This window comes from Didymella exigua (assembly GCF_010094145.1).
Source record: "Didymella exigua CBS 183.55 unplaced genomic scaffold M421scaffold_45, whole genome shotgun sequence".
Taxonomy (NCBI): Eukaryota; Fungi; Ascomycota; class Dothideomycetes; order Pleosporales; family Didymellaceae; genus Didymella; species Didymella exigua.
The window spans coordinates 72,235-85,655 of NW_022984819.1; the positions used below are offsets into that span (position 1 = coordinate 72,235).

Sequence of the window (13,421 nt, forward strand, 5' to 3'; positions counted from 1 at the left end):
CCCGCTGGCCAGCGCTTGAGCAAGTCATCGAGCTCTACCTCAAACCACTCTTCTCCGGTGTCCGACCCACCACTGCAAGGAGTGCACTGACCCGCCTCACGCTCGCTTCGGGACACTCCATGTCAACTGTCATGGCCGTGATGGGATCCAACCCCAACGCCAGAGCTAGTACCATCGAGAAGTTGATGAGCACTCCGTCTAGAATTACCGGACAGTTGACGTCCACAGTGCGACCCTCATGTTTTCATGTTTGCTAGACCAGTAATCCCTTTGACCCATCGCAAATAACCAAAGATCATACTAGCAGGTTCTCAACATACCATTGAACGGATAAGGCGTGTCACAATCACGTACCGCTCCCCTACTGGACTTCTCATCGTCAGTCTACATCATTATCACCAACACATTCGCTCCCCGCAAACGCCATGGCTAAACAACAGGAAATTCCCCGAAGGAAGCTACTGCCGAAAAAGTCCGTCAAAGGAATCAGTAAGTAGCTTAGGACTGCTCCTCGCAATTGTGGCAAAGAAGAGACATTGACAAGAAACCAACAAGCGTGGGCTCAGTCGCTGACTGTGTCGTTATCAGGGTGGCACAGTCGACAGAAATTTGACAAACATCATCTTGTAGAACAAATACAAGCCGAAGCTAATGCAAAGGCTACTGAGGCGGCGTATGATGCTGACACCCTTACACAACTTGCGGCCGAGGAAAAAGAAGAAGCCGAAATGAGAGCGACCAAGCAGGCTGAGGCATATGAAGAGAAAGCTGAAGCATGGGCGCACAAGGCATGGGCGATGCACCAAGCTGGTAGAGCAGTCAGGACACTCAAGCACCAATACTACGGATGGGACCCAGTAAAATGTGAATACCTTCGCGATCTAGAGACGGAGAAGTTGATAGCCTTGCTCAAAGCTAGGCGCAAAGCTATGCGCCAAGCAAAGGTACGGGCGAAAGGTCTCAACAAGAGCGATGTATACTATTCGGATCGCAGCGATTCGGATGATAGCGATTTGGATAGCAGCGATGGTTCGGATCCAGATTCTACGTTCCGTTCCTCGTCTGATTCGTCGTCTCAATCCCTGCAGCGGCCCGCACCGTCCGTTGAGCGAGCATCAGTAGTGGACTGGCGAAAAAAGGCGCGTGCTGGTGTCATCAAGAAGAAACTCTTCGTCACTAAAGGCTGGGGTTCGATTACGTGGAATCAAAAGTCAAACATCCAGGAGCGTATGCTAGTACTGGAGGACGACGGATACGACCTTCGAGAGCTACTAGATGGAAAGGCTGCTAGTGAGCAGGTCACAGCAATTATCATAGAACGAGCAGCTTTACAGCATCAACCTTGCTCTCAAGCGAATCAGCCAGTGATTCAGCTGGGGCGGTTCGCTGCACCGCAAGGGGAATTAGAGAATTCGCCACCATCGCGGCTTGATCCAACACTGATGGACGAATTCTTAGGGCCAGTCGACCAGAAATCGCCCTCAGAATCACCACCGGAAACTTCATCAACCACCGCATCTCCACCTCGATCTACTACGTCAACACAACATCGTTCTGACGATAGTGAGATCAAAGACAAAACACAGTCCTTCTCCTTCGATGAGCTCTACTACCCCCAAGCATCTCGACGTCTCAAGCGCAAACGCGATAGCAATACAAGCAGAGACACAGAGACGGAAGTTGAGGTAACGTTTCCATCTCCAGCATACAAGGAGCGAAGAGTCGAATCCGTCGCTGAAGACGAGCTTGCAGCGCAGGCGTTGCAAGATATTAAACGGGCCGCCTTCCGCGAAGTGTTCCGTGCAGCACGATCGGTCAGTCGTAAAACATTGGCACCGTCGCGTATCATCTTCTCCACTGAAGTATCATCCCTGAACGCCAGTGGAAGTGTAACTCAAGCATCGAATATGAATTACTTGTACCCTGGGTCCTCGAAGCGCGCGTCAATCAAGTCGGCTCATACCATCTCGACGTGTGCTTTCGACAACCTCGTTGCAGAGCTTCGTTTCCTGACTGATACCACCGAGGAAGACGGCACAGTTCAGATCTACGACCTGGACTACGATGAAGACTTCACGTACAAGCTGATGACGTCAGAAGGACGCATCAGACAGGAGCAGCGGAAGATGCAGCAAGAGGCATTGCGTATCGCCATCATCATAAATACAGAAGGCCAACTAACATTCCATGGCGATGCGATCATCCTATCTGAGCTCCTTAAGGCACTTCGGGAAGGAACCTTACTGCACCACGCTGACTGGGAGTGGGATGGGCTGCGCTTGCAGCGGTCGAATAATATGTCGTGGTATCTGAGTCCGCAGACGCAGGATACATTTATGGGTATTGAAGATCGTCTAGAACGTCAGTCTCAGACTGGAGGTGTCGATATTCATGTGGGCGTGGTACCTTGGTAGCCGATGTGCAAGAAAGTGATGTTGAAAGGACTTGTGACCTACGAGGGAACAAAGAAGGGCAACAGGCGAGCAAAGAGCGGCCTTCCTTAGAGGAAGACGTTCTAGGGCATATTTCCAGTTCGTTAGACTTAGTTTCAAATAGCTTGAAATACTGTACAAGACCGGTTTACTCACCTTCCTGTGTCTCGGTCTCGATTCTTCCATATTCATGCTTTGAAAGGGGAGTGTTGATGATGCACCCTTTGTCGTTATGAAGTCGAGCTCTTCAGATGGAGCTAGCATTTGTGCAGTAACCGCTGGACTAACATGAAAGAATCTCGTGCTTTTCTCGGACTGTACATAGGTCGATTGTAGAGGATCCATTGAAGCTGGTGCTCAAAGGTCCTACTAGGCCTGTGATTGTTTGTACTTAAAGCTACGTGCGGGACTGACAGATCTCTGTATTGGTTCTTAGGAGCCACATTCTGGGACAGTGTTGACTGGTCGTCTTGAGCAGAACAAATAAGCGGCCCAAGTCTGGCCCGAAATTCTCCGCAGCTTCAAGGAGACAATCTCGCCTCCTGATAATCATTCTGCACAATCATGGCTTCAACCTTCCAGACCAAGATCTTCAAAATCCCAGTATGGGCACCCTACCTGATTCAGCTGCTCTTTTCGACAAGAATTTCCAGGTAAATTAACACCCGCAGGACTGTTGTGCTGTTCTACTCGTTCTGACGCTTGCCTCTCGTCCTCACTTTAGAGTTATTGCCCAGCAATGCGAGTCCCTCGTAGGAACACACGTTAATCATCCTCTTCATCGGTTTTCCTTGCATCCCTCATCGTGCTGAGTCTGAATTTGCGTACCCCTGGCTCCTGTGCGTGCGCGCACCATTGGCCGCGCCATGTACGCCATAATCGGCCTGGCAAGTTCCGCCATCGCATGGAAGACCTATCATGATGACGACAAGCCGTAGTATCGTCGTGTAATCAAGACTTTCGTGGGCATTACCGCGTAGAGTGTAGTGTTGTCGATATTCACGAAGAGGTCCTTTTTGTGGAGTCAGAAGTCGAGAGACGACGGGCGAGCAGAGCGATCCATCGCCATGTACATCGAGATAACAAAGGACAAGGATAAGAAGGGGCTCGATTTCCGCTTTGCACACTACTCTGCCGTTGTGCAAAATTTTGGTTCTAAGGCGTTAACGCTATGTCCGCGTTGATGACATGTCGCTGGTAAAAAGCGGAATTTCTTCGTCAGCTTGTTCCAAGAAGTTCTGTCTATTACTGCGCAAATCGCGCATTGCCCCGAGATAGCACCGTTCCATAGCCCGCTATGGTTGACACTGCGGTGCTGAGTTGAGCGATCTGCGAAGCTGGTGACCGTCACCGCCTACGCTTTCGGCTGCAGCCCCGCGTGGCAGAAAAGATGAGGGCTGAAGGCCCCGCGATGACATCACGCTACTCTTTTCGCATTTGGGTGCTCAAATAAGACGACGTCAAGAACCCCAATTCAGCAGAATCGTCTCACATCTTCATCCAATTTGAACCCTACAGATATCCAATCTCACTTCAGTCATATAAACACGGCAGCAATCATGGCACCCAAGATCCTCTTCGTTCTCACTTCCCACAACAAGCTGGGCAACCTGGACAAGCCCACTGGCTGGTACCTGCCCGAGCTAGCCCACCCCTACCACGTCCTACACAAGAAGGCTGAGATCACCGTGGCATCGCCCAAGGGCGGCGAGTCTCCTCTGGACCCCTCATCCGTCGAAGCCGCCAAGGACGACGTCTCTGTCAACTTCCTGAAGAACAACGAGTCTGTTTGGAAGAACACACAAAAGCTAGACCAATTCGTCGGTAAAGCCAAGGACTTCGATGCCATTTTCTACGTCGGCGGCCACGGGCCTATGTTCGACCTCGTTGATAACCCGATCAGCCAGCAGCTGATCCGCGAGTTCTGGGAGGCGGATAAAATTGTGTCGGCGGTATGCCACGCACCAGCCGTCTTCTACGACGTTAAACTCTCCGATGGCAGCCTGTTGGTTGCCGGCAAGGAAGTCACGGCTTTCACGAATACGGAGGAGGAGCAAGCTGGTTTAACAGATGTCGTACCCTTCCTCCCAGAGAATGCGCTGCAGAAGGCATCTGGTGGCAAGTTTGTTAAGGCTGCTGAGCCTTGGGGTGAGAAGGTCGTCATTTCCGGACGTTTGATTACAGGACAGAATCCGGCCAGTGCGACAGCTGTTGGTGAGGCTATCGCAAAGGCGCTTGGAATCTAGGTCCACATATAAATAGGACTCAACATACGTTAATTACCTCTCATTATGACCCCGGCGCGCTTGATGACTGGCACACTTGATGGCCGAAATGCGCTGACATTGTGCAAGGCTGCTTTCTGCGTTGTTTGACGCAGCGTTGTATTGTCGCATGCTGCGCCGTCTGTGCGGAATCAAGGGTCATTTCCAATATCTTAGTTCGTCGAATGTAAGAACGGGCACGTGCTGTCTAGGGAGTATTGTGAGGGGAGCTGATGTAACTGAAGGCCTCCAGGATCTGCTTCACCACCGCTCCTTCCCTATCAATTCTACTTGGACCGGATGGAACTTCCTTTCAGCGACTTCAATATCGTGATCGAAGATGAGATTTGCTAATACTGGGTGTTGTCGTTGTGCAGCGCGGAGGTAAGTCAGAGTGTCGCCGCGCAGCCGCATGTTGCGCCTCGTTTGTTGGTCCTGGACCGTCTATCACCGCTTCTTCCTTTTGAGCCTCTCGCACCTTAGTTATGATCATCGATGAATCTAGGAAGTAGTTAAGATCATCACCAGCATTTTCCCGTAATGCAATGCCTCAAAAGTTGGAAAGATTCTGTTGTGCACTCAAAAACGTGCAGTCAATATAGTGTTTGTAAGGCATTAGAGGCTTCCAGAGCCCAGAGTTCGTTCCTTCCTTGCGCGATCAATCTGGGCACCACGTGCGCACGCGCCGAGTATGTAGGCTTATGGTCCTATCACATGCTTCACCGCCCGGAGTCGACGCCTCACGCCATATCTGCCTTCACCGTCACTTTGGTACCACCGCAAATGTCTGCTCCCGTTTGGTGCCACAGAGCTCTGCCGCCTAGTGCTCAAATCCTGGCGAATCACACTAGCAGTTCTGGAAAAGTACATCAACACCAGCCAAGTCTTCAACCTCATTGTTGACCCTAATCCCTCTGAGTACCTCCACCCTCCCGCGTTCCGCGCACCGTGCCGCACCATGGCGCCCAGAGACGTCAACCGCTACTCGCTCTTCCGTGACGGTGAGGCAGATCTTCCGAAACCTTTTCCTCCCGGGGATCCTTCCAAGAACCCGTTTCTCAACCAAGTAGCAGACAATCCTTCGCCATGGCAAGATGTCAAAAAGCGTGGAGGTCCTCAAGCACCTGTTGCGGTACCAGCCCATACACTAGTCATCAAAGATTCGGACAGGCCAGCAGATCTACGTACGTCAAGTAATACACAGGTACGTTCGCGCGCCGTCTCCAGTGCCACAACGGCCAGCGATAAACCATACGACCCACATGAGAACTGGTGCGGCGCCTGCAGCGTAAGGTTCTCCAACAAAACTGGCCTACAAAACCACATCAAGCAAACGCCAGACCACAAGCACTACTGTAACCTCTGCGTCCGCGTGTTCAAGGACCGTAATGGTCTCAAGAACCACGTCGACCACACCAGAGGCCACGAGACCTTCTGCAACCTTTGTCTCAGCGCCTTCAAAGATGAATGGGGTCTGAAGAACCACTTCGAGAATAACTACCAGGTCGACCATCGGTTTGTGTGCCTGATGTGCCTGCTAGGCTTTCACAGTCAAGTGGAGCTTGATAGGCACCTGAAAACTTCCAAGAAGCACACTTGGTGTATGACGTGCAAGAAGCCGTTCTTTTCTCAAGAAGACCGCGACAAACACTGGAGGACTACGACAGGTAAGTGACTCCAGATCGGTGTCCTGAGTACCTCTAGGTTTGGTGATCAGCCTTGATCCTCTGACATGCTGACCGACTTCATAGCTCATAGGCACTGCCTTCAGGTGGGCTGCGACTTCGATGCTCCTGACCTTGCTACACTGGAAGGACACTATGAACGGGACCACTTTAGATGTGATGGCTGCAAGCGGATTCTCCCGAGCCAGACGAAGCTTTACCAACACCAGGAAGTCTGCAACTTGCCAGTGCCGTGTCCTCATTGTGGTGAGCCATGCGCCGGTCAGGGCGGACTTGCTCGACACCTCAAGCAATGCTTTGCTTGCGATGATTGCGGCTTCTATACACCTCAGGAGAGTAACTTGCACATTGTGGGTGTTGCTCGTTCACCTTCTGATCTCGTACTAATGGTGGGGTAGCACATGACGAAGCACGCTGCCGCTGCGATCCCATGCTGGGGCTGCAGCCTACCCATGCGCAAATTCTCGAGCCTGATTGATCACCTGGAAGCCGGCGCATGCCCCGAATTTCAGGACCCTTCACTCCTCCTACAGGCCGTCGGCGAATGGTGGTACTCACCACTGTTCATGGATCTCGACATTCACGCGCAGATCCGCACTGGCCGCATCGACGTCAGCGAGGTGCACGAGTGGATGAATGCTGGCATTCTGATGCCGTTCATTTGCCGCGAAGAGGGCTGCAAGAAGGCGTTCGGTCACTTGAGCTCACTAGTGCTGCACTTGGAAAGCCAGATTTGCGGCTGGGATATTGAGCGCCTTAATGCGCCTGGGCTGGAGGCACTGTTCAAGGGAGGATGCTTGAGGCGAGATAGCTGACGGGTGATGGATGAGATCAAGAGAACATCAGATGAATCAAACTGATCTATCTACGGGTGATATGTGCCTCTAAGATAGGTCGTTGCGGTGCAAGTCGGTCCTATAGGCCTTGATCGTTGCCTCTGTTGACGACCTTGGACTAGCACGTCTCAGGGCATGTATATATGGTCGCCTCCTAGCTAGCAAGCAACTCAGTGCAGTTTTCCATCAATACATACAGCGGCTACGTCTGCCGCAAAATAGGTACCTAACAGTAAAGTGCCAAAGACAACAAGCAAAATACAAAGAAGCAATACAATTAGACATGAAACGAAAGGTACTTCATGGAATCAACAACATTTGATACCCTGGTGAACTTCAGGGTCCTAGGTCACCCACCACCGGCAGCGTTGCAATCTCTAATCAGTGGGCATGTAGAAGTCCTAAAATGTAAGTCTACAATGCGATCGAGGTCCAAGAAGGAGTCGGTGTCACTGAACGTTCTAGGATGCGTCATACGCATTCAAGATCGTCCTTGCCTTCTCGCTCTTTCACTTCAGCAGCACCCACGACTCGACGACCTAGTCCCCGGCGTAGCTTTACACCTCTGTTATTCTCCCGCACCGCTATTTGCCTTAATAAAATATCGAATCCTCAGTATCAATCGCCGACTCAAGCACAACGCTTCTGCTTCCTCGTATACGACACTCAATCCAGCGCCGCGCTCTCAAACATCTTCTGCAAGCCGTACCAGTAACCACAACGCTTGTATTTGCTGCTGCTGCGTTGACCCAGATAGAGAAGAAGCATCACACGGGAATGGATCCGAGCAAACTGGGTACAAAGCTGCAGCAGTGAGGAAGAGTTAGTATGAGGAAGCGCGAGATTTGGTTCTGCATCTGTTTTTGTGACAGCCCTTAGTGACTGCACTATGTACCAGATGCTGTAAGTTGCAAAAATAGCTATTATTGAATACTGAGCGGGTTCCTACAATCAGAAAGCGCGCTCAACGGTTGTAACATGGGACTTGTTGCCATGCTCCTCGCCATCCATATGCGCAGAGTTGACCTGCTTCTCGACAGCCTTGACAGCCTCGTCGGCAAGTGCCTTGTCCTCAAACACTGTCTTTTCGTTAGCGAATGCTTCCTTACGTTTTCCATGTGCATTGACTTACAGAAAGTGAGCTCCTCCAGCGTACGGTTGTACGTCTCTGGGTACATAAAGTACACGAACAAGAACTCGAACGTAATCCATCCGCAGTAGATAGCAAAATACTTCCAGCTCAACGCTTTCATCGCAATGGGGTTGACGTTGATTGAGAAGAACCCTCCCAGCTTGCCGAAAATCTGCTCAAACCCAATACCCATAGAGCGCTGCGCATACGGGAACAGCTCAACCAGGTAGGTGTAAGTGAGCGAGTTGTTACCGATATTGTAGCAGGGCGAGTAAGCAAAGTAAAAGAACAGCGCCGCATACTGCGCAGATTTGTTCTCAATCTTGAGTGTTTGCGCGACGTTCAGCCGCTGGAAGCAGATTGTCATGCTCATGAAGACCAGCATCATCGAGCCCGCGGACAACATGAACATCCAGCGGCGGCGGAAGCGCGTCACGATCAAAGCAATGACCATGGCGTTCATAAAACTCCAGCACTGGTTCGCGATGTTGATGCGCGTCTTGGCGTAATTGCTGGTGTAGCCAATGAGTCCGAAGAGCAGATTCTGGTAGTAGGAGAGCAGGGTGTTGCCGCTCATCTGGGTGAAGAGACCGAGGAAACCGGCGATCAGGGTGCGACGGCGCATACCAGGGGTCTTGAAAAGGTCGAACCAGGTCTGGCTTGAGCTTTCCATTTCAAGTTTGATAGTCGAGCGGATCTGGGCCATCTCAGCCTTGACGAGAACAGAGTCTGCATCGCCTTCTGCGTGATACTTCGTGAGAACTGCAAGAGCCTCATCGTCGCGATCTTTGCTGATGAGCCATCTAGGGCTTTCGGGCAGGAGGAAGACAGTGCAGATCTGGAGGACCGAGGGCACGATCTGAAGCAGAGACGGCAAACGCCAGCTCCAGTCTCCTTTGATGCCAGATGTACGGATCGCAATGGCTGCAGCTAATATCGATCCGATGAAGTATGAGGCGTTGAACAACGACGTCAGAGTCGCACGTTCCTTGGGATAACCGAGTTCTCCGATGAGTGCCGAGCCTGCGATGATGGCGAAGACGATACCTACGCCGAGGAGCATACGAGCAATGATGTACATTCCGACTGTGACTGAGCTCAGTATCTGGGCGAGATTTACCATGGAAGAACTTTTTGTACTTACTGTGTTGGGCAAACCCTTGCAAAATAGCTCCAACGACCATAAAAAGCGAGCCGATCATGATGGACCAACGTCTTCCGAACCTCTGGTTGAGCCATGGAGCAAAAGGTACCGCTATGATGGAGCCTAGCTGGTAGCAAGAACTGATAAAACCGAGAATACCTGGTTCGATGTCCCACTGTAGCTCTCCCTTGCTGTTTTTGGTCTGGTAGCCATTGCCAAAGTACCGGTTGAATGGCTGTGAGAATTGCAGCGTGCCAATCAGTTGCGAGTCGAAACCGGACGTCATCTCTACACCCATGCAACACAAGAACAGCCAGAGGTACATCAATCGGAGGTTGGGCTTCTTGTACCATCGTACCTATGCTACTGTCAGCAGAACACTGGATGATTAGACGGTTTCAACATACCTTATCCTCCGCAACCATCCGCGTGATAATCGGATCGGAGGTACCATCTTGAGTCTTGATGATAGCCATGACGTTGAGAAAGCAAGGGTCGGTCGGGTACCACTGGCAAACATCTGCACCGGCGACCAGGGCTGCACCTTATAATGAGCCCCGCCAAGGGGTAGCTCTCCCCATAATTCGGCTCTTCCCCAGGTTGATCAACGTCTGTGTGAGCAGACGCGGAGAACTTTAACCGCAATGCCGAAATTGCATCTTACATTGGTTAGGCGCTTGGGTTGATCCTTGGCACCGGGTAAATTGAGCGTCCAATCCTCCAATCGCCGGGTTAAACACCTACCGATGATCGACAAAAAGTGCCCGAGAAGCCTGAAACAAGTTACTTGTGTATAATCCGAGCCTAATCTATCGCGCCTTGATTCGTATCGACTGCGCAATGTCGCATGTTGCAGCGCGAGGTTGTGACCCGAGAGTGTGGCCAAGATGTTCAACATGCAGGTAAGCATACCAAAGCCGTCTGGAGTCAGCAGCTTCCATTGCTGAATAAGGGCGTAGGAGTTCTTATTTTGACCTCTATCGTGATGGCCGAGGCGCACGTAGTAGTGAAGTAAGAAACAACCGTGGGACCTTTGTATGTACGAGATTCAGTAGTCGGGCTCTGCACCGCTGCTTTTGGAGCACTCCGCGAAGCGATCGCTCTCTCGACCGCACCATGTTCACTCTTTCTAGGATCAGCGCTACGACGCCAAAATCATGTAGCGCCTTTGACTTCGGGCGTCCGGTGATCGACTTTCTTGGTGTCTCTGTGAAAATTGAACAGGATGAGCGGGCCGTCACACGTCACATTGATTTTGTGGGGTTCAAAATGCGGAGGCTTTACTTCGTACCGACGACGATAGCGTTGGGTTTCAACCGGCTTGGCCTTGGATAATGACCTCTCTGTTCTACTAACATCTGGTCACCATTGATCACGGATGGCTTGCTCGTGTTGATTGCCTTTGCTGACACGGCAGTTGTATGGGCGCTGTCTGCACTGCTGGAATCCAACCACACACCACCCGCCTTCCCAGAATCCGATATCAAACAAACTGCGCGGTGGTTTATCGTCAGCAGGGCAACCGTCATATCGAATATCTGGCTGCTGCATCGCATCGCCCACGCGGTGTTGTTGCCATTTCATGGCCCAGTTGGGACCGGTCGCCCGATGTCGAGCGTGCGTCTACACGACAATCAGCAACGCAGGCGCGGACTCTTCCTCCGGACTTAATCCTGAAGCAGATGGACCAAGACGTTCTGAACCTGTCTCCGTGAGACATGCAATACCAGACTTCCAAGGAGTGGGATGCAGGTATTTACCGAAGTCTGAAAGGTCGGCATTGCGTCCAGAATGGCCCGACGTCAGCACTGTCGAAAATACAGATATCGGCTCTCAGCCTTCATCCTGAATTATCGGTGTACATCATAAGGATGACCACGGAGTGAGCGACTGCCTCCGCGGCCGTTCGTTCGTCTCGAGATCGACTGGCAGTCGTGAGATGGATCGTGTCGTTGTAGTTGGAAGATGACTGTTGGCATTGACCACAGAGGCAATATCTGGATGGCGAGATTAATTTCGTAAAATCCAAGAGGAGGGGACGATGCACATGGTCTCTCGTGGGTAAACGGCTTTATAATACACTCTGGGCAGTTGCTTGCCCTACTGAGATTGCAAGATGCAGATAACGGCGACACAATGCGAAGAATGCCTTACACAACAACCCGCATCCTCGTCACGACCTACTGTGAACTGAAAGTTCGGCTCGATGAAGTCCCAAAGGCATCGATGTCCATTTGAGAGCCAAGCTGGGGCCTTCGCGCTGGGTCGTGAGAGCGAGGCGGCGAGTCGCAACGACCGCGACAGCAAACGACTTTCGGTCGCACGAAGCGCGATTTGCCTGACTTAGTGATAATGTCGTTTGGCAAATGCGAAAGGAGGTGGATGCAGGCGTTTGTCACGAGGAATGAAGCAAGGAGGCTGGTGTTGTCTGCCGTTCTTGCCGGTATTTCTTGGAGCCGCGTCAGGGCTGAGGCAGTGAGGAGACGAAAAATACGCCGGTGCACCGCCACAGCCGCATCGTCAAGTTTACTTGGTCGACAACAAAGAGACATGAGCGTTGAAGCTGTCCACCTGTGTTCGCAGGAGCATTTTCCGATTTCAGTCTTGCGTATATAATCATAAGACAAGAGATATCCAGACCGCGACGCTCACCGGCGACGAGGGATTGTGACACCACTCAACAAGGCATACTCTTGAGCGCAACGTTTTCGGCTAGCGGCCAGCGCACCAAGCGATCATGAGCCAATCAAACTCTGTCAACGGCCACGAGCCACACACAATTTACGTCATTTTGTGCTGCCAGGATTTTTCCAGCGCTGATCATTCGTCGTGGCTGTCATCATTGCTCTTGGGACTTCACACGTATAATAAGGGCGCGTGATGAGCAGCAGGCTTCACATGCAGTCCAGCCTCTCTTGACAGCAAACCGTCGTCAAAAGGCAGCAGATCGCTATTAAAGCCCTCCTGCAAGCAACACTTCAAACAACAACAGATTACATCGACAACATGGTCGCTCCAGCTATTGTCTTGGGCATTCGTGCCACTCAGGCTCTCTTCGCCATCATCGTGCTAGGCCTGACAGCTTACCGTGCGTACTTCCTGAACTGATTCTGTAATCAAAACCTAACACGCTACAGTTGTCAGCCTATACACCAACCCATGGGCTAGCTGGTCTCCTCACAGCTTGAACTTCATGCTCTTCACCTCGATATGGACTCTCCTCGCGGTCGCATACCTCACCCTGGCACCTACACGCTTCCCTCGCGCTGCCCACAAGTTCGCCATTGCAGGAGTCGAGTTCCTGACCATGCTCTTCTGGTTCGCTGCCTTCATCGCAGTTGCCGTGCTTTGGCGTGACATCTACTGGGGCTGGAGCGGTCACGGCACTGCCCACAATGTTGGTGTTGCCGCTATTGTATTCGGTGCCTTCCTCTGGTTAGTGAATCGCAGTCGTTTCGGCATTCGTTCGCTAACATCTACAGGCTACTCTTCCTCGCTACCACCGTCCTCTCTGCGCTTCATATCCGCAACTCGTCTCGCAACAACACCGCGCCCCCACCAAACATGGCTGGTGTCTAATTAGACGACCTATCTGATGGAACGTCAGAGCCTATGGACTACCATAACCTGGTGTCATCTCGACACCCAAACAAATTGTTTCAAGCATGGCGTTGGTCTGAATTCACATATAAATACCCACTCATGTACTGCTGTAATTAAATGAGCTTAATTTGTCACGAAGAATGCATCTTTACAAATCATTCGTACAACCGTCATTGCAATGCATCAACTCGCACATGCACGTTTCAGAAGCCAAGATATCGTCCAAGTCTCGCCTCGTCTTCGTGTATTTTGACACATGCGGTAGCTGCGCCGTACGCAAAAACAAGGTGCACCAGCCAACTATCACCTAAAGACTCAAACGATA

General features: G+C 51.5%; 5 protein-coding genes across 5 annotated transcripts; 3 read left to right on the plus strand and 2 right to left on the minus strand.

Moving 5' to 3' along the window:
* Window positions 1-3,991: 3,991 nt before the first annotated feature.
* M421DRAFT_74242 (ThiJ/PfpI family protein) lies at window positions 3,992-4,678 on the plus strand (the record flags this gene model as incomplete). The annotated part of the gene is made up of 1 exon (XM_033597017.1): window positions 3,992-4,678. One exon carries the CDS (start codon window positions 3,992-3,994, stop codon window positions 4,676-4,678), a length of 687 nt encoding a protein of 228 aa, XP_033444105.1.
* Window positions 4,679-5,654: 976 nt separating this feature from the next.
* M421DRAFT_74039 (uncharacterized protein) lies at window positions 5,655-7,196 on the plus strand (the record flags this gene model as incomplete). The annotated part of the gene is made up of 3 exons (XM_033597003.1): window positions 5,655-6,363; window positions 6,448-6,731; window positions 6,780-7,196. 3 exons carry the CDS (start codon window positions 5,655-5,657, stop codon window positions 7,194-7,196), a joined length of 1,410 nt encoding a protein of 469 aa, XP_033444106.1.
* Window positions 7,197-8,168: 972 nt separating this feature from the next.
* On the minus strand, window positions 8,169-9,969 carry M421DRAFT_74280 (major myo-inositol transporter iolT; the record flags this gene model as incomplete). Its single annotated transcript, XM_033597023.1, has 4 exons — window positions 8,169-8,296; window positions 8,350-9,435; window positions 9,494-9,851; window positions 9,901-9,969. 4 exons carry the CDS (start codon window positions 9,967-9,969, stop codon window positions 8,169-8,171), a joined length of 1,641 nt encoding a protein of 546 aa, XP_033444107.1.
* A 1,301-nt stretch (window positions 9,970-11,270) lies between these two features.
* M421DRAFT_303216 (uncharacterized protein) lies at window positions 11,271-12,165 on the minus strand. The gene is made up of 2 exons (XM_033589128.1): window positions 11,678-12,165; window positions 11,271-11,490 (listed from the first exon to the last, which is right to left on the minus strand). Exons 1-2 carry the CDS (start codon window positions 12,043-12,045, stop codon window positions 11,334-11,336), a joined length of 525 nt encoding a protein of 174 aa, XP_033444108.1. The 5' UTR covers window positions 12,046-12,165; the 3' UTR covers window positions 11,271-11,333.
* Window positions 12,166-12,499: 334 nt separating this feature from the next.
* Window positions 12,500-13,072, plus strand: M421DRAFT_95813 (uncharacterized protein; the record flags this gene model as incomplete). Its single annotated transcript, XM_033598344.1, has 3 exons — window positions 12,500-12,581; window positions 12,631-12,928; window positions 12,976-13,072. The coding sequence occupies 3 exons, from the start codon at window positions 12,500-12,502 to the stop codon at window positions 13,070-13,072; spliced, it is 477 nt and encodes a 158-aa protein (XP_033444109.1).
* Window positions 13,073-13,421: the final 349 nt, after the last annotated feature.

Excerpts from the sequence above, each read along its gene's own strand:
- M421DRAFT_303216 (XM_033589128.1), bottom strand. The coding sequence starts at position 12,045 with ATGTCTCTTTGTTGTCGACCAAGTAAACTTGACGATGCGGCTGTGGCG. Across the intron at positions 11,491-11,677 it reads AGCCGAACTTTCAGTTCACA|ATATTGCCTCTGTGGTCAAT; the intron begins GTAGGTCGTGAC and ends CTCGCCATCCAG.